The 26,974-nt window shown below is 32.9% G+C and overlaps 3 protein-coding genes and 2 long non-coding RNA genes across 7 annotated transcripts; 4 read left to right on the top strand and 1 right to left on the bottom strand.

Moving 5' to 3' along the window:
* Window positions 1–2,240: 2,240 nt before the first annotated feature.
* Window positions 2,241–3,599, top strand: LOC138348675 (uncharacterized). The gene has a single exon (XM_069298243.1). It carries the CDS (start codon window positions 2,241–2,243, stop codon window positions 3,597–3,599), a length of 1,359 nt encoding a protein of 452 aa, XP_069154344.1.
* Window positions 3,600–6,000: 2,401 nt separating this feature from the next.
* On the top strand, window positions 6,001–7,872 carry LOC138348676 (uncharacterized). Its single transcript, XM_069298244.1, has 5 exons — window positions 6,001–6,338; window positions 6,431–6,467; window positions 6,643–6,924; window positions 7,009–7,128; window positions 7,202–7,872. The coding sequence occupies exons 1-5, from the start codon at window positions 6,001–6,003 to the stop codon at window positions 7,709–7,711; spliced, it is 1,287 nt and encodes a 428-aa protein (XP_069154345.1). The 3' UTR covers window positions 7,712–7,872.
* A 2,626-nt stretch (window positions 7,873–10,498) lies between these two features.
* On the top strand, window positions 10,499–12,937 carry LOC101255591 (uncharacterized). Of its 3 annotated transcripts, none has more exons than XR_011221184.1 (5): window positions 10,529–11,471; window positions 11,689–11,827; window positions 11,938–12,029; window positions 12,260–12,418; window positions 12,508–12,937. It is a non-coding gene; the product is annotated as an uncharacterized lncRNA (long non-coding RNA). The 3 variants fall into 3 exon arrangements; XR_011221185.1 differs by having other exon boundaries at window positions 12,260–12,319; XR_011221186.1 differs by lacking the exon at window positions 12,260–12,418 and having other exon boundaries at window positions 10,499–11,471.
* A 3,039-nt stretch (window positions 12,938–15,976) lies between these two features.
* Window positions 15,977–16,801, bottom strand: LOC101251983 (uncharacterized). The gene is made up of 2 exons (XM_069298245.1): window positions 16,310–16,801; window positions 15,977–16,177 (listed from the first exon to the last, which is right to left on the bottom strand). The coding sequence occupies exons 1-2, from the start codon at window positions 16,799–16,801 to the stop codon at window positions 15,977–15,979; spliced, it is 693 nt and encodes a 230-aa protein (XP_069154346.1).
* Window positions 16,802–19,712: 2,911 nt separating this feature from the next.
* On the top strand, window positions 19,713–21,468 carry LOC138348394 (uncharacterized). The gene is made up of 3 exons (XR_011220994.1): window positions 19,713–20,017; window positions 20,096–20,177; window positions 21,310–21,468. It is a non-coding gene; the product is annotated as an uncharacterized lncRNA (long non-coding RNA).
* Window positions 21,469–26,974: the final 5,506 nt, after the last annotated feature.

Below are 26,974 nucleotides of genomic sequence, written 5' to 3' on the forward strand. Positions count from 1 at the left end.
TCACTTTCCCCTTCCTCACCCTCTCTTACTACTTCCTCAGTCGGTGGAGGAGTCACCGCCCTAGTACTAGATGGGACAGGTGCTTGTCTTCTTCCTTTAAAGGACGTCCTCCCACGACCTCTACCACGACCCCTTGTCACTGCTCCTCTTCGAGCTACACCCCAGTGGCTGGCTCAGACGCACCCTGTCCTTCCGGTGCTGGTGTTGGCATAGTTGTTGCTCTAGTTCTAACCATCTGCGAAATAGAGTGAAGATGGTCAGATACCAATTTGTATCACCTAGATACCAATTGGATCAAAGTAATAGCACGAAAGAAAGAAAGAATGGAATTTTCCTAAAGTCTTATAGCGTCTCAAAGAAAAGTAAAGGCGTCCCCCTACCGTTCCTTAAGACTCTACTAGACTCGTTCTTGTGTGATGAGACCAACGAACCTAATGCTCTGATACCAAGTTTTTCACGACCCAAAACGGGTCGCGAGTGGCACCCACACTTATCCTACTATGTGAGCGAACCAACCAATCTAAACCCCAACATTTTCAAACATAGTAAACAGAATAAAATGCGGAAGACTTAAAACTCAATAATAACTTCTAAAACTCAAAACTTATCATTATCCCCAAAATCTGGAAGTCATCATCACAAGAACATCTATCCTCAAATTACTAATTCTAAAAGTATCTAGAAAGCTTAGAATAAATAAAAAAAATGCTAGTCCATGCCGGAACTTCAAGGCATCAAGACATGAAGAAGAAGATCCAGTCCAAGCTAGAAGCGTTAGCTCACCCTGAAATCTGGTGTAATGGAGACTGGCTAGAGTTGCGATTGAGTTGAATACGACGGTACGTTTGCTGTACTTCATAAATAACAAAGGAAGAAACATACAAGTAGGGGTCAGTACAAACACAAGTACTGAGTAGATATCATCGGCCAACTCATAATAGAAAACAGTATATATTAGATATTATCATAAAATCAACTACAATACTCAACATGCGGCACTTACAATTACCATAACCCTTGGTCACAACACCAAGCACATCAATGAGGACTCACGCCTCCCCATCATACTCATTTGGGAATTAGGTTCATTAAATTGAGTATATTAACATATTTCAAGATTCATTCTCTTTACTAATCCTGGTGCCGGAACGTGACACTCCGATCCTCATATACTATCCTGGTGTCGGAACGTGACACTCCGATCCTCATATACTATCCTGGTACCGGAACGTGGCACCCGATCCATATACTATCCTGGTGTAAGAACGTGACACTCCGATCCTCATATACTATCCTGGTACCGGAACGTTGCACCCGATCCCCTAATCTCACTACTTTCGTTCATCAAGCCTTCTTTTATACCAAGGCATCATCATTAACAAAGTAGATTAGGGTTTTTCAAGATTTAGGATTCAATAGCTTCATCATGCTTATTTTATCACAATTACATAATCACATTCATGCAAGCATACAATTAAGCATATAGAAGGGTTTACAACACTACCCAATACATATCATTCGCTATTAAGAGTTTACTACGAATAGCATAAACCATAACCTACCTCCACCGAAGAAATGAAGTCAAGAAATCTACTTTCCCAATGCTTTGCTTTCTTCTTCGTCTCTCTCTTCTCTCGATCGTTCCCCCTCTCTTTCTCTTTCTCTGATTTTTCCTTATTTAAACTCTTTTTCTTTTACCCTAATTACCATATAATTAAGTATAAAAGATGATAAAAGTAACCCACTAATCAATCCAAGGTTATCTCCTTTAACCCCCAAGTAATTGAATTATTAACACTAAACCCCAAATTAAATAATTATAAGCAGGAATAGTCCAAAACGCCCCTTAAAATATTTAACAGAAATTCGACCCAGTCAGGGTTACGCAGTCTGTGACGGGCCGTCATGCCTGCGACGGTCCGTCCTGCTGAGTCGTCACAGAGTTTAGAGACTCAATTTCATCAAAGGGTCTGTGACGGTCCGTCGTGCCCACGACGGTCCGTCCTGCCATGTCGTCGCGAAGTTCAGAGAGTTGTTCTCAGTACCCAATTTTTCAGAATTCGAAGTGTTTTGGAACGAGACACCCTCGACGGTCCGTCGTGCCCATGACGGTCCGTCGTGGGATCCATCGACCCAGACAATGATTTTCAGAATTTAACTCTGCTGCTCCAAACGACTAAAGAGGTCGTTACAGTAGTAGTAATGTGAATTCTAATGCACAAATTTATAGAATTGATGACATGGTTCAAGATGCTTTTGGTGTGCATTCTGATTTTGATTTTGCTAATCAAGGTGAAGAAGCTCCTAATGTTGAATGTAAAATTTTCTTTGAACAATTGGAATCTGCTAGTCGGCCTTTATATGAGGGGAGTCCACACTCACAGTTTTCTATTGCGATTAGATTATTAAGTATCAAATCAGATTGGAATGTTCCTCAAGGGGCAATGGACTCTGTGATTGACCTTATTCATGATTTAGTTGACCCAAATCTAGAGATACCTGATAATTTCTATAAGGCAAAGAGGTTGGTATCAAAGTTAGGAATGTCATCGATGAGAATTCATTGTTGTGAAAATGGTTGCATGTTATACTATAAGGATGATATGGATCTAGAATCGTGTAAGTTTTGTGGAAAATGTCGTTATAAACAGACAGCTAGTGGGAAGAAAGTTCCTATTAAGGCAATGCATTTCTTACCTCTTATACCAAGGTTAAAGAGATTGTATGCGTCTAATAGATCTGCTCCTCATATGAGATGGCACCATGAACATAGAAGACCACCTGGAGTTATGTGTCATCCATCCGATGGAGAGGCTTGGAAGCATTTTGATAGAACATATCCACAATTTGCAGTTGAACCACGTAACATTAGATTGGGTTTATGTTCAGATGGATTCACGCCACATTTTGTTTCTGCTGCACCATATTCTTGTTGGCCTGTATTTGTAACACCATATAATCTTCCACCCGAGATGTGTATGACCAGTCCATATATATTTCTCAATTGTTTCATTCCTGGCCCTCGGAATCCAAAAGTATTGATTGATGTATACTTGCAACCTTTGATTGATGAGTTGAAACAATTGTGGGTTCAAGGGGTTGAAACATTTGATGTGTCTCTTAAGCAGAATTTTAATTTGCGGGCTTCCTTAATGTGGACAATTAATGATTTTCCAGCATATGGAATGTTGTCAGGGTGGATGACAGCGGGAAAGTTAGCTTGTCCTTATTGTATGGAAAATACTAAATCATTCACTTTGAAACATGGTCGTAAAAATTCTTTGTTTGACTGTCATCGACAGTTCTTGCCAATGGATCATGAGTTTAGGAGTATGAAAAATTCATTTAGAAAGAATTCTGTTGAACAAGGTTATCCTCCTCCAATCTTAACTAGAGAACAAATTTGGGAGAGGGTTCAAAACTTTCCAAAGGTCGCAAAAGAACAACCCTATAAATTTGATGGATATGGTGTTGCACATAACTGGACAAAACAAAGCATATTCTGGGAGTTACCGTATTGGAAGGACAATCTTCTTCGATATAATCTTGATGTCATGCATATTAAAAAAATTACTTTGATAATTTATTTAACACAGTAATGGATGTCACTGGCAAGACAAAAGATAGTGTTAAAGCTAGATTGGACTTACCTGAATATTGCAGGCAAAAAGAGTTATGGTTGCAAGAGAAACAGAACAACAAGTTTTTCAAGCCTAAGGCTAGTTATTCATTTACAAGGGATCAAACGCGTAAAATTTGTGAATGGGTTGAGCAACTTAAGATGCCTGCTGGACATGCTTCAAATTTAGAAAAATGTGTTGATATGGAACATGAAAAATTACATTGTATGAAAAGTCATGATTGTCATGTCTTCATGGAAACATTACTCTCCGTTGTATTTAGTGGCTTGCCTGATAGAATTTGGAAACCTATGACTGAAATCAGTTTGTTCTTCAAGGACGTGTGTTCTAATACGTTAAGGGAAGACAACCTAGTGCAGATGAATCAAAATATTCCTGTAATTACGAATAAGTTGGAGAAGATTCTTCCACCTGGAATTTTCGATGTGATGGAGCATCTTCCTGTACATCTAGTCCATGAAGCACGCCTTGGAGGTCTGGTTCAATATAGATGGATGTATCCTTTTGAGAGGTAAATATTTAACTATTAATATTTTTATATTAATATGTTGTTTAAATCAATGATAACAATGCATAATATAGGACTATTGGAAAGTCTAAACGGGGCATGAAACAAAATCATAGAGTTGAAGGCTCAATGGTTCAATTCCATCTTGGTAGGGAGATAACTAATTTTGGTTCTTATTACTTTAAAAGAAGTGTGTCATGCTTTCAAAATAGACCCAATTGCCATGACGATGGTGGTGAGACTATGAAGCCACTATCAATCTTCATCAACCAGGCAAAGGTTCAAAAAAACGCACAAGGAGGAATCTTAGTGCCATTGAGTTGCAGTCTGCATCTACACATGTCTTATTGAATTTCCCACAAGTTAAACCATTTGTTGAGTAAGTTTTTTTTCTCACTAAAATATGTCATTACAAGACAAAACAATTAACTCAATATCCATCTTCTTTGACAGTTACTTTGTGCATTTATATGGCAATGAAAGAGTATTTGAGAATTTCTCAAAGTGGTTTCAAGATTACGTAAGCCTTATAATATTTTCATAATACTATTATTATTAAATAAATTTATATTTAATTGATGCTAATTTCTTACTTTTTAAATATTTATAGATTTATGACACAAGAAATGGTCAATTTGACCAATTTTTGAAGGACATTTCTTGGGGACCCATCAAGACTTATTAAATGAATAAGTATGTTGTTAATGGTTTTAAATTCACTACTGAAGAATACTCCAAATATAAAAAAAAACTAACAATAGTGGAGTTTGGGTAAAAGGTAGTGATGGAAATCTAGATGGAGTTGATTATTATGGGGTACTCAAGGAGGTTTTGGAAATGGAGTATTCCGGTTGGCCTACAAAAAAATTATATTATTTAGATGCAAGTGGTTTGATCCAACCCCCAAAAAAGGTACGAGAGAAATCAAACAATATAATATCATTGAAGTAAAGCACACAAGGCAATATGAAGCTTATGATCCTTTTATTATTGCACAAAATGTTAAGCAAGTGTACTATTCCTTATCCCTTGCGTCCAGATAAGCTGATTGGTGGGTGGTATTAAAACCAAACCCATGGGACGTGTGGAAGTTGAAAACATGTTGGATGTTGCATACCAAAATTATGATTCATCAATTATTCACCACACCGTCGATATTGAATTAGAAAATAATTTAGAGCATCCTGAACACATATTAGAAGAGGTTGATATGGAAGAAATAACAAATGAAAGGGCAAATGTAACAATTCATGAGGATGAGTTTGAGTATGATGATGAGGATGAAGATGAATATGAGGACGAGGATGAGGATGAGGATGAGAATGAGGACGAGGATGAGGATGAGGACGAGGAGGATTAGTAATTACCATTGTATCTCCGTATTGAGTGTTTTATAGATTTATTAATGATACAGAGAGAAATTTATTAATCTATCCTTGTGTGCCTTTTGTTTTAATTTCAATAACTTCAACTTCATATGTTCTCGTGTGCCTTTTGTTGGATGTTGTTTTAGATATTATTTTGTACTTATTGTGGTGGCTTTATTTTATTTTAAAAAGTGATGAACTGCTAGATAAGCTACTGGATGATGTTTGTCTCTCATATCTTCAATATCTAACAACCTTTGACTTGAATGTTTTTGTTACTAATTAGATGACAGGTAAATGTAAGAATAAAGATATTGATTATGGCCCCAAAAAGAAAAAAAAGAAAGAATGTATGGTTAGAAGACAACAAACAGGTATACATATAAGATCAGACAACACAACATCTCTCCCACCAAAAGACACTCTGTCACATTGCTATTCTAGGCCGACCGTGCCTCCACATATTAATCCTCCTTTGACCTATATGCATCCACCACTGGAATATACTCAGCCGCCCCCTCAGTTACCTTTGATGATGACCACATCAGGGAATGCTACCCCACAGGGATACAGTGTTTTGCCTCCAGAGGATAATCGACCAACGTCTAGTGTCTCTCGCACTAATACTCAAAACCCTGCAAACTCACAGCCATCATCATCATCTGCTTCACAACTTATGATGTCGAGTCTTCGCATTCAAGGTAATAGTTCTGAGCCTAACACTCCTACCACAAATCAGTCAGATACACCTGGTCATGACAATACACAACTTGGCATGAGGGACATGCATAATAGACTTGTCATTGAGCCTGAAGGCTACACGTAAGTTTTTTTAAAAAAATATGGTATGTTTATTATTATATGATTTAATTGTAATTGTTTTAACTTGTAAATGTTAAAACTTTGTATTACAGTTTCAATCCAGATGATGTTGTGGGGATCATTTCTCAGGCAATCAAAGAACTCTATTGAGATGCTTATCCTACATGGGGCAAGTTCCCTAGCAATCTCAAGAGACAAATATTTTTGGAGTTCAGGGTATATTCGAATTTATTTGTTTAACACTATTAAAATACTTGTCTTCATTAATACTTATCAAATAAAATAATTTATGCTTTGATTGTAGAAAAAAGGTGCTTGGCGTCCGGAACATGAGGCCAAAACTTGTGCAAACTTTCACAAGAAAGCTACGCATACTCTTGCTAGTTTGTTTAGTAAAGCTCGTAGAGATAATAACAAACCTAGCTGGGTTCTACCGGAGGATTGGGAAAAATTACTCGTGCATTGGAAATATGATCCAAGATTTAAGCAGATGAGTGAGATCGGTAAAAAGACAAGATCATCTACTAAGGGTGGTTCTCTATACACAAGTGGGGCTCAAAGTCAAGGAAGTGTGAGGAGGAAATTGGTGTGTATCATTTTTCTTTGTGTTTATATATTTTATGTATTAATATGTAATTACTCTTGATTATAACTTTATTATTTTGTGTAGGAAAAGGAACTAGGAAGACCGATAACTCAAGCTGAGGCATTTAAGGCAACACACATTAGAAAGAAGAAAAATCCTGAAGATCCAGACGTGTGGGTTGAACCGCGAGCTGAAGTGACCTATGTAAGTCTCTAATTTTAAAAAATAATTACTTAGTTTCTAAATTTATATTCTCATATGATAACATTCAATTTAGAATCGATATCTTCAAGCTTTGGAGGATTTACAACAAACTCTGCCGGAAGAAAATCGAGGTATGCCACTTACTCAAGAACAGGATGAGAGAGTTTGGTTAGACTTGACTTGTGGGCCGAGTAGATATGGGTATGCATATGGAATGCCGCATAAAACCTTTCGTGAATTTTCTTCTGAGTTTGAAGGCCTAAATAGTTCAAATCATGATGAATCAATGAAGAAAAATTTGGCTATGGAGAAAAAGATTGTTGAGCTATCTAGCCAAGCCGAAGAATCACGGGCTAGGGAAAGGCGGTTGGAATTACAGTTTGCGGGTCTTAAGGCTCAATTCGATGCATTACTTGCTTCAGGAGGGATTCCCCCTTGTTCTTGTGATGTCACTTTCCCTCCTCGACCTCCTCAATCTCAACCTACTCAATATCCAATGTATGGTCAACAAAGAAATATGACCCATGAGACTAGTAGTGATGAAGAAAGTGATGATTATGTGGCAAACACATTACCACATTAGTGAAGTTTAGACTTGTGATAGTTAACTTATGGATCATTTTGTTAACTTTATAATTTTGTGATGGGAATTATTTGTTTTGTGAATACATGATAACGTTGGAATGTATTATATAACTTATGGATATCATGGTTTTTGTTTAATATATAATTATGTTGAAGTGAGTTGCAATTGAGTTGATAAGAGAATATTTAGTAAATGTATTGCTTCAATTGAGTTTTTGAAGCTCTTTGAGTTTGATTTGGGTACTGAATTAAAATGACAGGTGATGAGAAGCCGCAGAAATAATAATTTTCTGCCAGTTTTTTTCCAGAAAAAGAGACCTTTTGCATTAATTTTCCAGATATTTCATAATAGAGACCTCATGAGGTCTCTTTTTTGCATTAATTTTTCCAGATATTTCATAATAGAGACCTCATGAGGTCTCTATTTACCATTTTCTATTTTATAAATGTAGAAACGAGACCTCATGAGGTCTCCCTTTTGTATTATTTTTTCAGCTATTTCATAATAGAGACCTCATCAGGTCTCTAATTAACATTTTATATTTTATAAATGCAGAAAAGAGACCTCATAAGGTCTCTTTTCTGCATTATATTTTCCTTAAATTTCATTATGGAGACCTCACAAGGTCTCCAAAAATAAATGCAGAAAAGAGACCTCATGAGGTCTCTACTTTAGAATAATATAAAATTAAATTAAATAATATCTTAGCGACCTAATGAGGTCTCTTTATTAAAATATAAAATTAAATAATATAATAAAATTGTGACTTCATGTGGTCTCTATATAAAAAATATAAAATTAAATTAAATAATACAATAGTGACCTCATGATGTCTCTTTTTTGTAAAAAATCAGATAATTTATTGGTGACCTCGTGAGGTCTCCGTTTGGCGATCTCATGAGGTGTCTGTAAAAAAGTGACCTGCATTTTACTGACCTAGCGTTGAGGTCTCTTTTTCGGTCTCTTTTTCCCGAAAAGAGACCTCGTGAAGTCTCTTTTTGGCCTTTTTTTAGTAGTGAAATAGAGTAGCTAGGGTTTGATTTAATTGTGCTCCATAGCAACGTTTACAAAAAATTGTCAGGCGCCTCTCTCCCAAATATCTCGCTCGCCACTCTTCTTCAATCTCTTGCTCGCTTCCTCATTTTTTATACAAACACAAGTGTATAAAAATTGTTTCTAATTGTATAAAGTAGAGAAAATTGTATAAATACATATGTTTTTGTTCCCCTCTTCCAGATCTCCCTCGCCACTCTCCCAAATCTCGCTCGCCACCCTCGCCTTTCTCACATATACAAACAGAAGCGAAATGTATAAATTGTGTTTCTGTTTGTATAAAGCGTGAGAAAATTGTATATACACTTGCATGTATATATATTTTCATCATATACACCTATAATTATACAATAAAAAATATTCCCCTTTCCAGTTTCTTTTGTCTTTCTCTCTTTCTCATTTTATACAATTTTCAAATTGTATCTAATTTCTCTCTTTCTCGTTTTATACAATTCGATTCAATTGCATATTCCTTGTCAAGTCTTTCTCTCTTTCTCATTTTATATAAATTCAAATTGTGTATAATCGTTTCTATACACTTATAATAATAAAATTCGTTTTATACACTTCATTTTTATACAGTTGTCTGCTCAAGTGTCTTTCTCTTTCTTGTTTTATACACTTCATTTTATACAATTTGTTTCAACTGTATATGTATAACGAATTATACAGTTTCTATGTTTGCTATGGAGTACAATTATACAAACTTTGCTATAGCATACAAATATGAATTTTTTATTTGCTATATGTGAAAGTTATCCTAGTTTATAAGTTATTATTTTTTAACAAATACTGAATACTATTTGTAAAAAAGTAAACTTTTCATGAAAATGAATTAATTATTAGAAGAAATTTGACATATTTGAAGTACGATATCCATGAAAAATAATTTAAAATAAGAATGGTTATACTATCAATTGAAAACTAGATGAAATCGATTTTTATAAAAGTATTAACAATTCAAGTTTAAGGCGCCATCTAATTTTAGCTTTAAGTCACTAATATTCTTGAGCAAATCACGTATATTATGAATAAAATAAATATTAATGATAACACATACACAATTTTTAAAAAATTATTGTATTTAAATGATATCCATGAATCATGATCACAAAGTCAATGTTACAAAGGAAATACTATTAATATTTGCATTTTTTAATGATAATTTCATTTAATGCCAAACATGAATATGGAAGTGCGGATGAAGAGCCTCAACCACCTGCTACTTGGGCGAGACGTATAAAAGAATCAAATTATGACAGTTTTCAATGAAAAACTGGATATTGAATACACATTTGCTGAAAGTTTGGACAAAAATTTTCATCAATTCGAAGTATTATATTGTTATTATTAAGAGATGAAATTTATGAAAAAACCTTCCATTATAGAATTCTAACATAAGACTTCGTTCTTTTAAAGTTTAAAATGCACATATTTTCTTAAATTTTATTTCTTTGTTAGTACGATATTACTCTAGTTATGGATTTATACTATTAATATATTATTCTTTTTATTTTTAATTAACGAAATATGAAAATCAATTGAAGCTCTAAATTTGACAAATATTTTTTTTTACGTTTATAACATACGAAGTACAAAAATTAATTTTGCATATTATTATTTAAAAGAGTTGAACTAACACAACATATACAAGTTGTACCAAAAGTAAAGTAAATTGTACCAATAGGATTAATTCGGTTATTTTGACTCGGGGCTTTCTAAGTAATGTGTATATTCATCTGGGAAACACGTGTCCAAGCTACGTGATGTATTCCTATTCCTTTTCATCCATTCTCTATTCCAAGAAAAATTGCTTTGCAAGATGGAAGGGTTTTGCAAGCCCTCATATGAAATTTTTCAGTTAAATTGCATACCTAGCTTCTCCCCTCCCTTCTCATTTTTGTTTTGCCTTTTGATTTTAGATCTGTTTTGTCCATTTTTTTCATTCGACGAGTTTCAAATTTTCTTTATATATCAGTTTTGTTGTTTATGATGTGGTAACTTTGCATGCATTAAATCTAAATTTGATTAGATGTTGTTGTTATGGTCGTTTACTCCTCTTCTTCTCCGATTTCCTTAATTGTAGCTTTCTTTTTCAACTTTTTCTCCTTTTGTTCTTGATGTGGGTGTTTTTTCAATTTGTTATTTTTTCACAAATAGGACTTTACAGGTACTTGGAGAAGAAACGAAAGGAAAGAAGCAGGGAACATTGAGCATTATCAAGTACAACGAACTTAAATCTTGATTTTTTTTCTCGAAAAGACTTTCAACTGGAAGGATTAGCTATTAGAGTTACCCTAATTTTACAACCCTTTCTCCTATGTGGAAAGTCCAGTATTTCTCCCACTTTAGTTGATTTAACTTTCCAGTTGGATATGCAGTTAAATTATAATGTTGAATACTAACATATGTATATGTCATAAGCATAAACTATAATTTGCTTATATGACAAGGAAGACTTTCTTTGCACATGAAGAATTCTTTGTAAGATAAGTTATTTATTTTTCATAGGGTGCAAACAATCTCAATTTTTAACACATCTTATTCATTTATCTAAAAGCTATGGAGAATTACAGATTTCAATCAATAGTATATCGCCTTCAGGGAATTACAAAATCGTCTCAGAGATTTGTTCCTATACCATTTGCATCTGATGGTTTAACTGAAGAATTTTATGATCTGGATGCTTATAACCCTGCTGAAAGTAAGTTCATTATGAAACTTCAAGTTCATCCAGAACGAATGAGCCAAGAAGATAGTCACGAACTTGATTTGTTACAATTATAAATTTCTAGTTCTACTAAATTTTGAAAAACGTAATGAAGATATACATGTTTAGTTTAAAATAAGCTATAAGATAGTCATATTATAACTTATTCAATTATTAATTCATTGATGTAAACTGGTATAACTTTTTCTAGGAATAGAGAGAAGACATACAAAGATACATAATAATTAGGTGCCTTTTCCACGATCACATTCATATTTATCGGCTCCGTTGACTCCTCAAAGTCAAAGTGAAATTCTTGAAGAAAGCTTTCAAGGTCACAAGGAATGATGGTATATAAACTCTTCCCTTTACAATTTTCGATGATTATTTGATTAAATACATTGAAGCTTTCCTATAATCCTTGATCTTGATAAGTTGATTAACTGTTTTCTCTGTACAGGTGAGAATCTCTAACCTGAGCCAGTGTAAGATTCTGGTGAGTGAATTCATGTCGAGGGGAAGTTTGGAAAATCATCTATTCAGAAATCAGAAGTAAGTATAGTTTGTGTGGAATCATAACTGCATATTTGATGCAAGAACGGATCCAATATGATATGCAGATCCATAGGAACCCAATTGCTTTCTCTAAGCCGTGTATAAGAAATTCATTTTTCTATGAACTTAGTTCATTATAGAAATTCATAAAGTTGAGATCTTGAATCCACATCTAATTTGAGGACATCCACTAATATCGTTCCTGTAATGTCATTGAATTAACCTAGGTACATCTTGAACAGAGGACTGCTTATTTCCAACCACTATCATAGAATCTCCGAATAAAGGTTACTCTCGAGACTGCTAAAGTACTGACATATCTCCACAACTCAGAAGCTAAAATTATATATCAGGATTTCAAATCATCTAACATTTTTCTTGTTACTGTATGTAGTTTTACTTTATTTAGTCTTCTACAAGTTTTAACAATATTTTTGTTGCCCTCTTATAATTTGTGCATACCATGAATTTACAGAATTACAATGCAAAGTTGAGCCAATACACAGTAAAATGGGTACCTTCTGTTGTGCTGCTCCTGAGTATATGACTACTGGTAATATACAATTACAATTTACTGCTAATTGTTCTTGTGCTTTACCTGAGCTGAGCGTCAATCGGAAGCCAAGTACAAAGTAGTTAAAAGATAGAGATGGTGTCATTACGCATAGCTTGGCTGGTCCATTTCCATCAGTTTCTCTGTTCAATGAGTATCAAAATGTAGCGATGGTTGTAAATTCATCAATACCCACTGTACTATGTCATATTTCCAGCATTAGATAGTATGTTTATCAATAGTTTAGCCAATTTTTAGAATGTATCCAAATTACTTAAAAGTTGCACAGCTAGACTGATTTAGCATGATAAATGATGTTCGATCTGAAATTTAATATGAATTTTGTATGTTACCCGTTGTTATGTGAGCTTAACTTTTTGATTCACATGTAAAAATTGACGGTCCATAGTAGCCTCTTTCTCGATGTTGTTGTCAGTTGTAACTTTGCTTTCTGTTCTTTGAGCTACTTTACTGCATTTGAAGAGAAAATTCAGTAAAAATGTGGCTTCGATGCATAAAGCTGGGGGAACTCAAAAGTGAAGTAAGATGAACTCCTAATCATGTGTTTTGATGTATTTTATGGTTAACTTGGTGGCTATGTTATATGAATTTGTTGCACATCACTGACATTAGTTGCTGATTGTTTTGTGTATACTTGATGAATTGTATCCACGTTACATGGACACTTTCACTTTCAATGTAGCATCAGTGTTAAATTAATTTGACAGCGTGTCTACTCTCCTCATTTTTTGGAAATGTAACTCTCTAGGACACACTGATTATCGAGCTTCTTTGATTTATCTCTCTTTATTAGGTAGGATTTTTTTTCTGCATCAAAAAACTACATGTTGTCCATTCATTTAGGTAGCTCAAAATGATGTTCTAATAGAAGTCTACTGCAAAAGATTCCTCCACCTTAAAGCATATTCGAACTTGCGTAACACGACAGTCATAGTTGATTCAGGTAAAGATAGAGGGATAACACAAGCTGCTCAATTATTTCTAATTGTAAATGTTATTTTACTACATCCTCAAATAGAGGCCTCAGATTCGAACTTGGGATACATTAAGTCAATAAGTGTACTAAAATGAATATAGTTAATATACTTCCTTCATCAATTAGCCTCGCTGAGTTTGTTAAATTATCACACAAATTTTGTTATGTTCTTGATGAGTTCTCTCTTAAGAGTTATCTCCTCTGTTTAAACCTTCAGTCTTTCATACTTGCAAATATCAATACTATGTGTCCTGAAAGAAATTGTATAGTAGATCACCATCAATCTGAATCTACTACTCAAATTAGTTGTCCCTCTTTTTAACTCTTTGAGAACTACATCGGTTCTCATTTTCTTAATTTCTTTTAATCCCCATCTGCTCTTTTTTTGCTACTTGGGAGAGATTTATGTATTAGAATGAGTGTTGGTTAACATGGATGTATGTGGTTAGTTCATTTTCTTTATTTCTAAAGTTGTAGTTCAGATTAAGTATTCAACAATAACTACCGAGTATTTCGTGATTTAATCTTTCAGAAAGAGTATTTCGTGATTTAATCTTTCAGAAAGAGTATTTCTATCTTCACGTGATAGTGATAAAATCTTATAACATATCTTGTTGTTTGAACTCTATTGATTTGTATGACCTCTTCCTTTTTCTACTACTTAACGATCACTAATACTTAAGGGGCTGTTTGGTGTGATGGACAAGATCACTAATACTTAAGGGGCCGTTTGGTGTAATGGACAAGAGGATTTAATTCTTGTATAATTTTTAAGTGGTCATTAATTTGTCATTTGGTTGCCAAGGGTAGGATAACTTATGCCAGGGCAAGGATTAACAATTAGTTTTGCGATATGTTATCACTTCTTGGGGGTGGGATAGTAATTTCAAGATAACTTATCGTGAGATTAAAATTAGGTAAAGTAACAAAAGTACCTTTAATACAACACTTTACATTCATGTATACTAACATAATTTTTAACAATAATTATAATAACATTTTCAAGATTAATTATTCCTCGTTTTTATGATAATATATTTTTCTATTAAAAAAAATATATTTTTATAGATATAATTTTATTCATGAATATAATATGAGTTGAATTTATAGTCCTAATTCTTAATGCTATTTATATTTTAATTTCTCTCAAAATGTTCACTTCACTACAAAATTGCATATTTTTAATTAAAGAGTTTATTACTCACTTAAGATAATATTTTATATATCAATTAATGTAGATAACTCTAATAATAAAATTTCTTTTAGTTTTCTTAAATTGAAAATGAGAGTTTTATTTTTAAGCTAAATAAGATGAATGTTTAATTATTATTTTTTTGAATTGAATAAGATGAAAGTTTTATTTTTAAGCTAAATGATTGAAAATTTTGTTTTTAAGCTAAACAAGATGGAAGTTTTATTTTAAAGTCAAACAAGATGAAATTTTAGTTTTAAAAACACACGGCACAATTATATAAATGAAAACCCAAAGATATATAAGCTAAATAAGGTGAGAAATTTGATTATAAAGAATGAATAACTATAATTTACAAAGAAAATGTAAAAAAAAAATGAAGGGTATTTTTGAAAACAAACAACTTATTCTTAGAAATTATGCCATGAATATAAGTTTGAATATGACAAACCAAAAAAACAATAAAAATTGATCTCAGCATAACTAATTTCAACATAACTTATTCCAGTATAACTCATCCCAGCATAACTAATATCAACATAATTTGTATTCAAATTGAACGCTCCTAGAGTCTTAAGTATTGTTCATGTTTATTACCTACATTACTGTTCTCCAAGTGATTTTGTTCCAAAACTAAGTAAACTAATATGTCAATTACCTCTTTTTCGGATCAAGCTGGATAAAAATGGTATTGGGAAGAGAGGACAACAAAACAGAAAGTGAGATGAGAGGGACGACAAAATGGAAAGGGGAAGCGACATGAAGAAGCACACGCAAGATTCACAAAATAAAAGGTCATTTTCTATAAAGTTTTGCCAATTTACTCTAACACTTTCTTTTTGGTTAGAATTGGCAAATATTTGATATAATGGCCATGTAATTGATACATTCACTTTGACTTCAATTTGCTTACTTCACCTGATTCATTTACTCTATCCCTCGGGTACCATCACATTTCATTTATTTAGAAGTGTTCATTATTGTTTTATTAGATTTATAAGATAGAATGTCTTATGTGCAGTAAATTAAGATTACTGACTTTTTGACTTTGTAAATAAAATACAAAACGATGTATATGATTTTTAGCATCATTTGTTGAAACACTTTTTCCAATAACTTGCAGGAACGACCAATAATAATTTAGGGAAAATTTTCAAAACAATATTTTAACATTTCATGGGGCATCACATATAGCATAACTTTTAATATTTATTAAATATTTTCCTAGATGCTTCACGTTTCTCATCCTTTCTTTTTTCCTTTTTATTTGATGAATGATTAATGCCAGGAATAAAATTACGTTCTGGACCATAATCATGACCACGACCACGTCCACGATCACGTCCACGACCACGTCCACGATCACGTCCATGTCCACGATTAGGATTGCGACCTTTCCACGCCTAGCATGGTGGGCGTACGCCTCATTCACTTCAGGAAGTGGTTCAGATCCAGTAGGCCGATTCTCATAATTTTTCAATAATAAATCATTATTTTGCTCGGCCACAAGAAGATGATAAATTAGTTCAGAATACTTTTTGAAACCTTTCTCTCGATATTGTTGCTGCAAGAGCACATTCGAGGCATGAAAAGTGGAGAATGTCTTTCCCGTCAATATCAATCTCACTAACCGTTTCTCCACATAATTTCAATTGAGAAGTGATTCTGAACATGGCAGAATTATACTCATGTATAGACTTAAAGTCTTGTAGCCTTAGATGCATCCAATCATATCGTGCCTTTGGACGTATGACCATCTTCAAGTGGTCAAATCTTTCTTTTAGGTTTTTCCACAAAACAAGTGGATCCTTAACTGTCAGATATTCGATTTTCAGAATCTCGTCAAGATGATGACACAAGAATATCATTGCTCGTGCACAGTTTTGATTTGATGCCTTATTTTCTTCTTTTATGGTGTCTCCAAGACCCATTGCATCAAGGTGGATTTCAGCATCCAACACCCATGAGAGGTAGTTCCTGCCCGAACTTTGAAGGGCAGTGAACTCTACTTTTGTAAGATTGACCATTAAAATTAAAAACAAAAGAATAAATAATACCTTTATTAATTCTTCAAATCTAACCTTCACTTTTGAGAAATTAGAGTATCGTGCTGATAACGTTTTATAAAACTATAGAATAAGAAGAAGAAACTAGAGAGAAAAGAAGAGAAGACTTGTTATTTGTCTTGATGAATTAATTTACAATGAAGAGGATCACTCTATTTATAGGAGAAATTTAACTTGGTCCCCAAGTAGGACTCTTTAACCATATCCTAAAAAGGACTCCACAGACATTCACTATAATACAAATACTTTATAACAGTATATAATTTTTAGCATCAATTGTTGAAACACTTTTTCCAATAACTTGCAGGAACGACCAATAATAATTTAGGGAAAAATTTCAAAACAATATTTTAACATTTCATGGGGCATCATATATAGCATAACTTTTAATATTTATTAAAGATGTCACTATTTTTAGTTTGTTATATTGTTGATTTATATATTTTTGTCATTTGTTTAATTGAAAAAAAATACAATTAGTTATTAGCAGAATGGAGAAAATCAAGGAAAATAATATTTAAAATAAGGTAATTTTAAATTTAAACCAACAAATAATTACTCATCATAATTTTGGAGCTAGCTTTAAATCGGCCTAGATTTTTCTTTTCACTGCTCTTATGCTCTTTTCATCTTTCATTTTTGAGATTAAAATTTAAAAAAATTATTTCCTATTATATGTGTTTGATTTCAAAATTGGCATTACTTCTCTCTCCCTAAAACCTCAAATTTTCAATATTAGTTTTTAACTCTTCATTGAAAATATTCAATCTATGTCTAATTGAAGTCTATTGATTTAAGATTTTTGCTGGCAGTGAAGAAGATTTTAGAATGAATACAGAATAAAAAAAATACAAAACTTGTTGGCATACAATTTGGGATTGAAATACAAAGTGATCACGAAAAATCTAAAACTTGCTAGCATACATTTAGAATTAATACAAAATATAAAAGAAATACAAAAATTGTTTGCATACAAAGTGATATTGAAATACAAAGTGAACACAAAAAATTCTAAAACTTGTTGGCATACAAAATGAGATTGAAATACAAAATGATCACAAAAAATACGAAACTTAATGGCGTACAGTTAGAATATATACAAAAAAATTGTATGAAGCTTAATTTAGAATAGCGTACAAAATTCAATAAAGATGTTTATCTAATACAAAATCAAACATATACATAATTTCAAATGAGTCACACCTACAAAATAAATACAAGTTACCCACCCCCCCACCCCCTCCCAAAAAAAAAACTCAAAATTTAGCAAAATACACATGAATTTTGCAATGAGTACAAAATGCAACAGCAAACACAATAAAAATAGTAAAGAATAAAATTTGATAGTTTATATGCAAAATGCAACAATTGGTAAAATTATTTTTCATCACCCTGATCTTCAACAATTTTATCATTCTTTCAAATATTGACATTGGAAAATGACACTTCTTCACCTGACACATGTTCCAGATCCAAATCAATACATTCGAGCGATTTATCCTAATATTGACACTTCAAAAATGATACTTCTTCCATATCTAGATCCAACATACAAAGCATATAAAACACTTTTTATCTCAACACTTCAATTGTTGAAAATCTTTTTAATGATTTCTAATATTTCTTTAAAAACTGGAAGATTTTTATTTAAGAAAAAGACAAGGTGCAAAGTTACTTGAGGATATAAAATAATGAAAGAAATATTTAAAGAGAAAAAGAGAAATGATAGAATTTGGGTGAAAATATTAAGAGAGTGAAAGGGTAATGGGGTCTATTATTTTTAGTCAAAAAGTGGGTCTAATTTGAAAAATAAAAGGAAGACAAATAAATTATATAAGAATATATTTTATTTGTTAAAATATTGTCATTTTAACATTTTAAAATAAATATTGTAAAGCATTTTCATTTTCACTAAATATGTTATGTTTTATGACTTAATTGCTAATTCTCCCAATAATTTATGGGCTTGAAAAATAAATGTGTAACAAAAGTTTGAAGAGTTGATGGGCCCTGTGAAAGTTGTGACACCACTAAAATTTGATTGATAGATTGTAAAATTTTAATGTTCTTTCACCTCCTTGATTATTCTTGTTTTCTTTCTCTTTCTTTTGAAGTTGTTTAATTTGTGTTAATATTTCATGTCTTTTTCTTTATTGATGGATTGGTATGGTATAGTTTGGAGATGCTTGAATGAACAAACTTTGTTTTTATATTTTTTAAGACAACCTCTTTTATTAGAACAAACACATAACTTGAATTAGTTAATACTTGTATCTGGTCACTTATATAAGTGAATAGTTTCCAACAATACTTTGCCTATATATTGAGTAATAGACCAATTGTGCTTATGTTAGCACGAGCGTTCCCTTCTAGTATATATAGTGATAATTCATTAATTCTATTTTATATTAAGGATACAATGAACATTTAAAAAATTAAATTATTAATTAATATAAAAAATGTGTCATTCTTTTTAGGTTACTAAAAAAAAAGGTGATATAAGTTGGGAGCAATTTGAGACTAATTAAAGCTACCTATATATGAACATAAGTTGTAGTGCAAGGATGTCAGTGCTTCACCCTTAACCTGAGGTCTCGGATACGAGCTTTTGGTATAGAGAAATTAGGAGCGTCACCCGCAAATGAACCCTACAGAGCGCGACCTGATTTAGCCGGAGCTCCAATATATATATCAAACACTAGACAGAAAAACAAAAAAAAAGCTACCTATATAGAAAGGTTTGATAAGTAGGTGGGACTTACTTGACTAGAATCAATGTTTGTCGTAGAGGGTAAGGGTGTTATTGGAAGTAGTACGACGGAAATTGAGGTGTGGCCTGAAGAGGAATAGACCAGAATGAATAATAAGAAGTAATTTAGTAATAGCAACAGGGGTGGCCGTGGCAGAAGTTGTAAACAATCCTAATTAATTAGTAATGTAATTGAAGTTGAAAGCATATTATAAGTAGTAGGTTGCTTGAAAGCATATTTTGTCAAGGCATGTATGTATAAGGGTGTTTTGTACAGATCTCATGATCTGAGAGTTGACTTATCTATCATTGGTGGTAATGGTGTTGATAAATAAATGTGAAAATCCATGTTTTATAAGTTTAATAGGAGAGAAGAGAAGATGCCCAATCCTACACTCGCTTCAATTGAATCCTTCTCCATACCACTTGTAAGTTGGAACTATCTATTTTCTCCATCTTTAATTTCTTCTTTAATTATGTACAATATTTTGAATTTAATTTTGTAGGTGCAACAAGTGGTGTTGTTGGCCGACTACAGTTGGACCAATTGTCAGCATTGGGTTGCTCAACTCATGTCAAAGATGAAGGGTACATACCTTCTTCAATCTACCATCTATTACTTATATTAACAACCTAACCCATACACGCTCCTTACTTTCTCATTCTATCAATTACTGTTTTTATTAAAAAAAATTAATCATTTTTACGGTAGCTCCCACACCCACGTGTCTCCCTTCATCAAAATAAAGTTTTCTTAAAACAATTATTTTTAAAAATTATTTATTTATTTTTTTAAAAAATCATATTTTACACCACACCCTACCACTACCCCCTCTCCCACCCAGGCCACCCCATCATTTTTTTTAATTGAAAAGAAAGAAATCAAATTTTAAGAATTTCATTTTTGACGCTATCCCTACCCCTGCCCCAGAAATCCCCAACCATCACTGCCGTCAAAATTATTTTAACAAAATAATTCAAATTCATAATATTTAATTTTTATGTGACTGGGTTCGAAATTATTTTCTTAAAAAAGTATTTTCTAGTGTTAAACTAAAAATAAAAAATATTTTCTCTAAAATATTTTTCTTTTAATAAGAAGCATTAACAATTATTCTCCATACACTAATCAAATATAAAAAAATAAGTCAAAATTCAATTAGTTTTTATGAAAGCATTTTTTTCATTTGAACCACCAACAACCTTTTAAAACATATGTTGACGACAAGCCACTATGCATACAACTTCATTTCTTGGACCACTCACTTTATTTGGCATTGATATTCCACCAAATTTCTTGGATCCAATATTTATTTCTCCCTCTATATTTTTATTCAATGGTAATGCCAAATTACCAAAAAATCAACCCAGAATTTGGTTAGAAATAAAAACAAATTATAATATTTTATTTTAAAATAAAGAGATTTCCTTTTTCATTTTTTAATTAAAATGTATAAAAAATTAAAATGGTAAAAAAGTTCAAAAAAATAAAATAAACATAAGTAAAATATTATTTTGTCCAAAAGAATTTTTCATTTATTTTATTAGTTTGACAAATCACCCCTTTTATTTTTAATCTGGTCATGTGTCTGTTTGTTAAAAAGAAGGGTCAACATAAAATTATGATGAGAAATAAAAGATAAGTACACATGTATATTATCAAAACTTGGCAAGCTTAGGTTGATGATATATTTAAGTATTATTTTCGTTTGGATTGCAGGAGAAACGAAATCTATATTAGTAAGTCTGGGGGAGAAGAAGGTGACTTTAACCTATGAATATGCAAAACAAGAAGCTTCAACATTTGCTTTCCTCAATTCTATTAAAAACATTGTACCTTATTCCTCACTCCTTTAAATTGATTTAAATCTTCCCATTATCATGCTTGATCCTGTGATATTAATTCCCACTTATTCATTTATTTTAATGCAAGAAACACAAAGTAAAATACGTTACAAAGAGAATGCATTTTCCGTTCCAAAACAAAACAAGGATTTCTTAATATGTGATGCAATGATATTTAATGTCATTAACATTCATAATTCCTCATCAAAATTAACTCTTTACTCTACAATATGTCCTATAGAAGTTTCCTATATCAGTAGTGTCTTTTGTGAATGCTAAGACAACAAACAAAAAGGAAAAAAACACATTTCCCTCCTTTATTCTTATTCTTAGAGTATTTTTGGACAATTGGTATAAAACAACCTCTAAACTCTCAGCAATGAGTGCACGTGTTTAAGAGTAACTGTGGAACCTTGGGGAGCAATCGACTACAACGATTTGCACCGGAGTCTAGCCATAATTGCTTTCAAGGTAGTGTGCTTGCCACAACATAGTGTTTGTTATAAGTAGTTAATACTTTATATTATCAATCTAATATCAATATTGTAGTATTTTTCCCAAAAAATTGAAAGTGATTTCAATAACATACAAGATTGATAATGACAATTTCTTTGACAAAACCTTTTCTAATTTGTCAAAACTTGAGATGGAAACAATTTTAAACATTGGTCACATTTTTTTTATTTTCTTTGAACAATTATAAGTTGATTATGTTTTATTGGACAAACCTTCTATGAATGTTTGTAACACTACTAATGATTCTAGCAATGTTATGATTGCTGCTGATGGTTCTAAAGTAAGTTTTAAAAATGATAAAAGAACCGTGAGAGAGGACATTTGCTAAATAATATGACCAATCATCTATTTGATCTATTTATCACGTATAAATAAATCTACTAAAGAAATATGAGATAGTTTAGAAAAAAATATGGTGTTGTTGATGCAGAAAGAAATATGTTGTCGTTGCATTAAATTCCAAATGGTTGACAATAAGTCAATAATGAAACAAGTCCACTAGTATGATAAATTTATTGCAAATGTTCTCAACGAGGACATGAAGATGTGTGCCATTTTTTAGGTTAATGTCCATCTTGAAAAATTTCCACCATCTTTAAGTGATTATAGAAATCAGTTGAAACATAAAAAAATCAACTCTCCAAGAACTTATTAGTTATATGAGGACTGAATAGGCGAAGCATCTCAAAGATAAGATTATATGGAAGCATATTCTCTCACTTGTTCTAATTCTTATCTTGTTGAATCCTCTTTTAACACCCCATATGCTAGAAAGACCACTTTTTAGAAATCAGAAGTTGTAGGTGCCACCGATGGGAACCATCCACGGACGGTAGGTGATCCATAGAACATAGGTGGTGTCTGTAGATGACCACCTACACCCTCTCATATAAACTCAAACAAAACTCATCCGAGGGTCGATCTACGGATCGTATGTGGGATTACTATATGTGGTCTAGGCCATGGTTCAGACCTAGATTCTATAAGACCCCGAAAATGACTTAGGTGAACTAGAGCCTAACATATTGGTATTTAGGGTATAAGATCCTAAATAGGTCTAATATATGGTATAGAGACAGTAGCTAAAGTATTAGGTGCATTGGAAGTCAAACGTCAAGGGACAACTAATACGTTCGATAACTAAGTCACCTGTGTGCCTCATATGTGGTTTTATCTGCTTTAGTGTGACTCATGAGGTTTCAAGGTCTATAAATGAGTTATTATTTCATGTATATACAGTGTGTAAATTTTGTGGAGTTTGGACGTCAAACGTCCATGACATTCGAAAGATGTGCCTTGAAATGACCTTGTGTGCTTAGGCATGTTTCGTCGAGTTTCACTGTAAAGTGTTATCTAAAAAATGTGATATTTTGTTTAATTATTTTATTATGTATGTTTTTCTTATGATTATAATATGATTGTTAAATTAAAAGTTGCATATTTCCAATAAAAGTCCATTTTCATGATATTTATGCATAATGCCATACTTACTACATGTGGTTGTTCCCTGCTTTTATCTATCTATATAGTTCTTGGTACGTTAAGAGCTTTTGGAAGAAGACTTGGACTTAGAATATCATCCAAGAGAAGTTGAAGTATGTCCTCACTTTACTCGAAGGCATATATTTCTTTTACGTTTTCCATTTGAAGTATTATAATAGACTAAGTATTTCTTTATTCGTATTATGAAATATGGGTCGTGGCCCAAGTATTCTTGTGTCTTAATATGAGGAGATTAGGACTTAGTATTTCCTATTACTTTTATATGAAAGAGATTTTAAAGACTATAGTATGTTTTGTGAAAAGTTTTAATTGTTCACTACTTTTCACTATGTTTATGCGATGAATGATATGAAAGGGCTTGTACAAGACCTTCGAGAAGTTGAGTACGCCGGTTACAATCCAAGATTGTACCCTAAATTCTAAGGTGTGGTCTTGGAATGTGACATGCTTCATATCAGAGCATAGGTTTGTGAAATCTAGTATTAGGAATCAAGAAGTCTCATCAAGTCACGTTTAGTTGAGTCTTGACCATCAGTCTGAGTTGCAACACATCTATGGGCGAGAGGATATAAGATGATAGAGTTTTCCTTCTTTTCTACTGCTCAAGATGGGAAAGGTGTCCAAGGTTCCCAAGTGCCTCCCCAAGGTGATCCTAATCCTAATGTGGAAGGAGGTATTGAGGTTCTGGAGATGTCTAAAAGGGAGATTAGAGAGACTTTGATTGCTATAGACCGAGCCACTATGCAGGATAATTTGAGTATGATGTCTAGGGTTGTGGAGAGCACTATGACAACTAGGTTGAGAGATTTTGTGAGTATGAATCCTCATTTTTTTGGCTCTAAAATGGGGGAGGATCCACAAGAGTTTCTTGATGGAGTGTATAAGGTGTTGAGTGCTATGAGGGTTACATCTAGGGAGAAGGAGGAGTTTGCTTCATATCAATTCAGAAATGTTTCTCAAGTATGGTACACTCAATAGAAGGATAATAGGCCGGAGGAGTCGGGTCCTATTGACTGGGAAAAATTCAAGGAAGCGTTTCTTGGTAATTACTTTCCTCGAGAGAGGACAAAACTTAAGGTGGAGAAGTTTATCAATCTCAAACAAGGCAATATGAGTGTTGAGGAGTACTCTTTGAAATTCTTAACTTTGTCTAGGTATGCCCCTTCTCTTGTGTCTAATCCAAGAGCTGAAATGAGTCATTTTATGACGGGGGTAGCTGACTTATTGGTGGAAGAATGCCATACCTCTATATTGCATGACGATATGACCCTAGCTAGACTCATGGTGTATGCACAATCAATTGAAGCGAAGTTTGAAAAGGAGTGGTGCTAACGTTCAAAAGCAAACTAGGTTTAAGAAGAGACCTCAAACAGAAGAAGAACCTAAGAGTGCTAAGGTGAAATTGGAGAAAGGAGGTAGTTCTCAAAAGGTCAAACCTACTTGTGCCAAATGTGTCAAGAAACATTATGGTGAGTGTCTATTGGGTACCGGGAGTTGCTTTGGTTGTGGTAAGGAAGGGAACAAAGTGGGAGATTGTCCTATGATTGCTTCTACAGGAAGAGAGGGTAAGCAAGTTGCTCCTAGTGTTCCAAAGGATGATGCTCCAACAAAGAGGCATTTCTATGCACTCCGTTCTAGAGTAAGAAGCCAGAGGAGAGTGATGATGATGTTGGTAAGTTTTCTTTATCTTGTTGTAACATGAGTTCCTTCTAGTGGGGGAGTATGGTTAGTAATTGGGATAGAATGGTGTAGAAGTATGTTGCATGTGCATGGTGTTTCGGAGTTTTGTTGAAATTGAAATTCATTAACTTCTTGCATTGTGTATTTTATGAAGTTATGATTTTATTGTAAGATGTGTTTATATGATGTTAATTTGAATATTAGCATGTTTATATCATGAATTTCTTAAAAATTGCATTTTTGAAAAATTTGCTAAAAATCACTGTATGCTTGAACCGTTCACTGTAAAATTTTGTGAAAAATTACTATTTGATTCTTTGATATAAATTTGTTGTAATATGGTTAGAAATGATGTATATAAGTAATATGTTAAATATAAAATGAGTTTTTACTATTTTGAATGAATCTTGTGAGTTTTGTAGCATAATGAGTGATAGAATTGTTTTCTAGTTTGTTATTGTGTTGTGAATCTCTTGACTATGTGAAATTAATGTTTTCTGATTGATTATGTGTTTTATGGTTTAATTATTACTTGCTAGTTAAATCCCTATCCTTGGAAGTGTTCGGAGAGTGGCAAGTGTCATTGAAGGACGAATGTTTTCCAAGTAGGGGAGATTGTAAGACCCCGAAAATGACTTAGGTGAACTAGAGACTAAAATGTTTGTATTGATGGTATAATATCCTACATAGGTCTAATATATGGTATAGAGACAGTAGCTAAATTATTAGGTGCATTAGAAGTCAAACGTCAAGGGACGACTAAGACATTCGACGACTAAGTCACCTTTGTGCCTCATACGTAATTGTAAGTGATATTGAGTGAATCATGAAGTTTTAATGTCTATAAATGAGTTATTATAGCATTTATAAGAAGTGTGTCGAGTTTTGTGGAGTTTGGAGGTCAAACATCAAAGAACGTCCATGACGTTCAAAAGATATGCCTTGAAATGACCTTGTGTGTCTAGGCACGTTTCGTCGAGTTTTACCTATTCGTTTTGGATAAAATTTATGTAAGGTGTTAAAATTATATATGATTTTATTTGGGTTGGAAACGTCCGGGAAATTATCCCCAAGGGTCATTGAAGAAGGACCAAAACTCAATGTAAAGACTGTCCCAGGAAGCCCGTAACGACGGAGGCATCGACGACTCATTGGCCAATTGACGCCCCGTCGATGGGTGGTGTCGGTGTAGACTTAGTATTGGGAGGAAGTATGACCTTTAAAAGGCTCTAATCCAACCAACGGATGGACAGATGGTTCATTTGTGGACAAACGGTCCATCGACTGTCCACCGTCGGTGGTCATGTCCCTGCATGCACTTTCACTGCCAAGCTAGGGGTGAATTTGTAAATCCACCCCACTTATAAAAATAGAATTTGGAGGTTCCTACATCGTATATTGGGTATTTTAGATGTGTATATACGTGTTAAACACATTGAAGACTTCATTCTTCAAAATCAAATCCCAAAAATCCCTTAAGAAATCCCAAAGTCTCCATTGAAGTCCAAATCAAGGAAAAACTTGGAGGTGATTTTTTGAGTGGAAATTATTCATAAAAGTGAATATTTATTATCATTTAGGTATGGATATTGATCATTGAAAACTGTCTTCATCAAGGAGCCCCAATTCTCAAAATGTTTTCAAAGTTTCCAATGTTGAATTGACAATTTCATGATTCTACCATGGGTTCTTGCATAAATGATTTATAAACATTGAATAATGATTTAATTAATATTGTATTGATTATTTTAATCTAAATTACCTATGAACCCACGAATTGGATGAACTCTAGATTTTAACTATGTTATGGGTTACATGATATTGATCTAATGTAGATGAAT

This window comes from Solanum lycopersicum, chromosome 5 (assembly GCF_036512215.1).
Source record: "Solanum lycopersicum chromosome 5, SLM_r2.1".
In the NCBI taxonomy this organism is placed as follows: domain Eukaryota; kingdom Viridiplantae; phylum Streptophyta; class Magnoliopsida; order Solanales; family Solanaceae; genus Solanum; species Solanum lycopersicum.

Coding starts and splice junctions, on each gene's coding strand:
- LOC138348675 (XM_069298243.1), top strand. CDS start 2,241: ATGGTTCAAGATGCTTTTGGTGTGCATTCTGATTTTGATTTTGCTAAT.
- LOC101251983 (XM_069298245.1), bottom strand. CDS start 16,801: ATGGTCAATCTTACAAAAGTAGAGTTCACTGCCCTTCAAAGTTCGGGC. Junction 16,178..16,309: donor CGAGAGAAAGGTTTCAAAAA/GTATTCTGAACT, acceptor CCACCATGCTAG/GCGTGGAAAGGTCGCAATCC.
- LOC138348676 (XM_069298244.1), top strand. CDS start 6,001: ATGCATCCACCACTGGAATATACTCAGCCGCCCCCTCAGTTACCTTTG. Junction 6,339..6,430: donor ATTGAGCCTGAAGGCTACAC/GTAAGTTTTTTT, acceptor TTTGTATTACAG/TTTCAATCCAGATGATGTTG. Junction 6,468..6,642: donor TTGTGGGGATCATTTCTCAG/GCAATCAAAGAA, acceptor CTTTGATTGTAG/AAAAAAGGTGCTTGGCGTCC.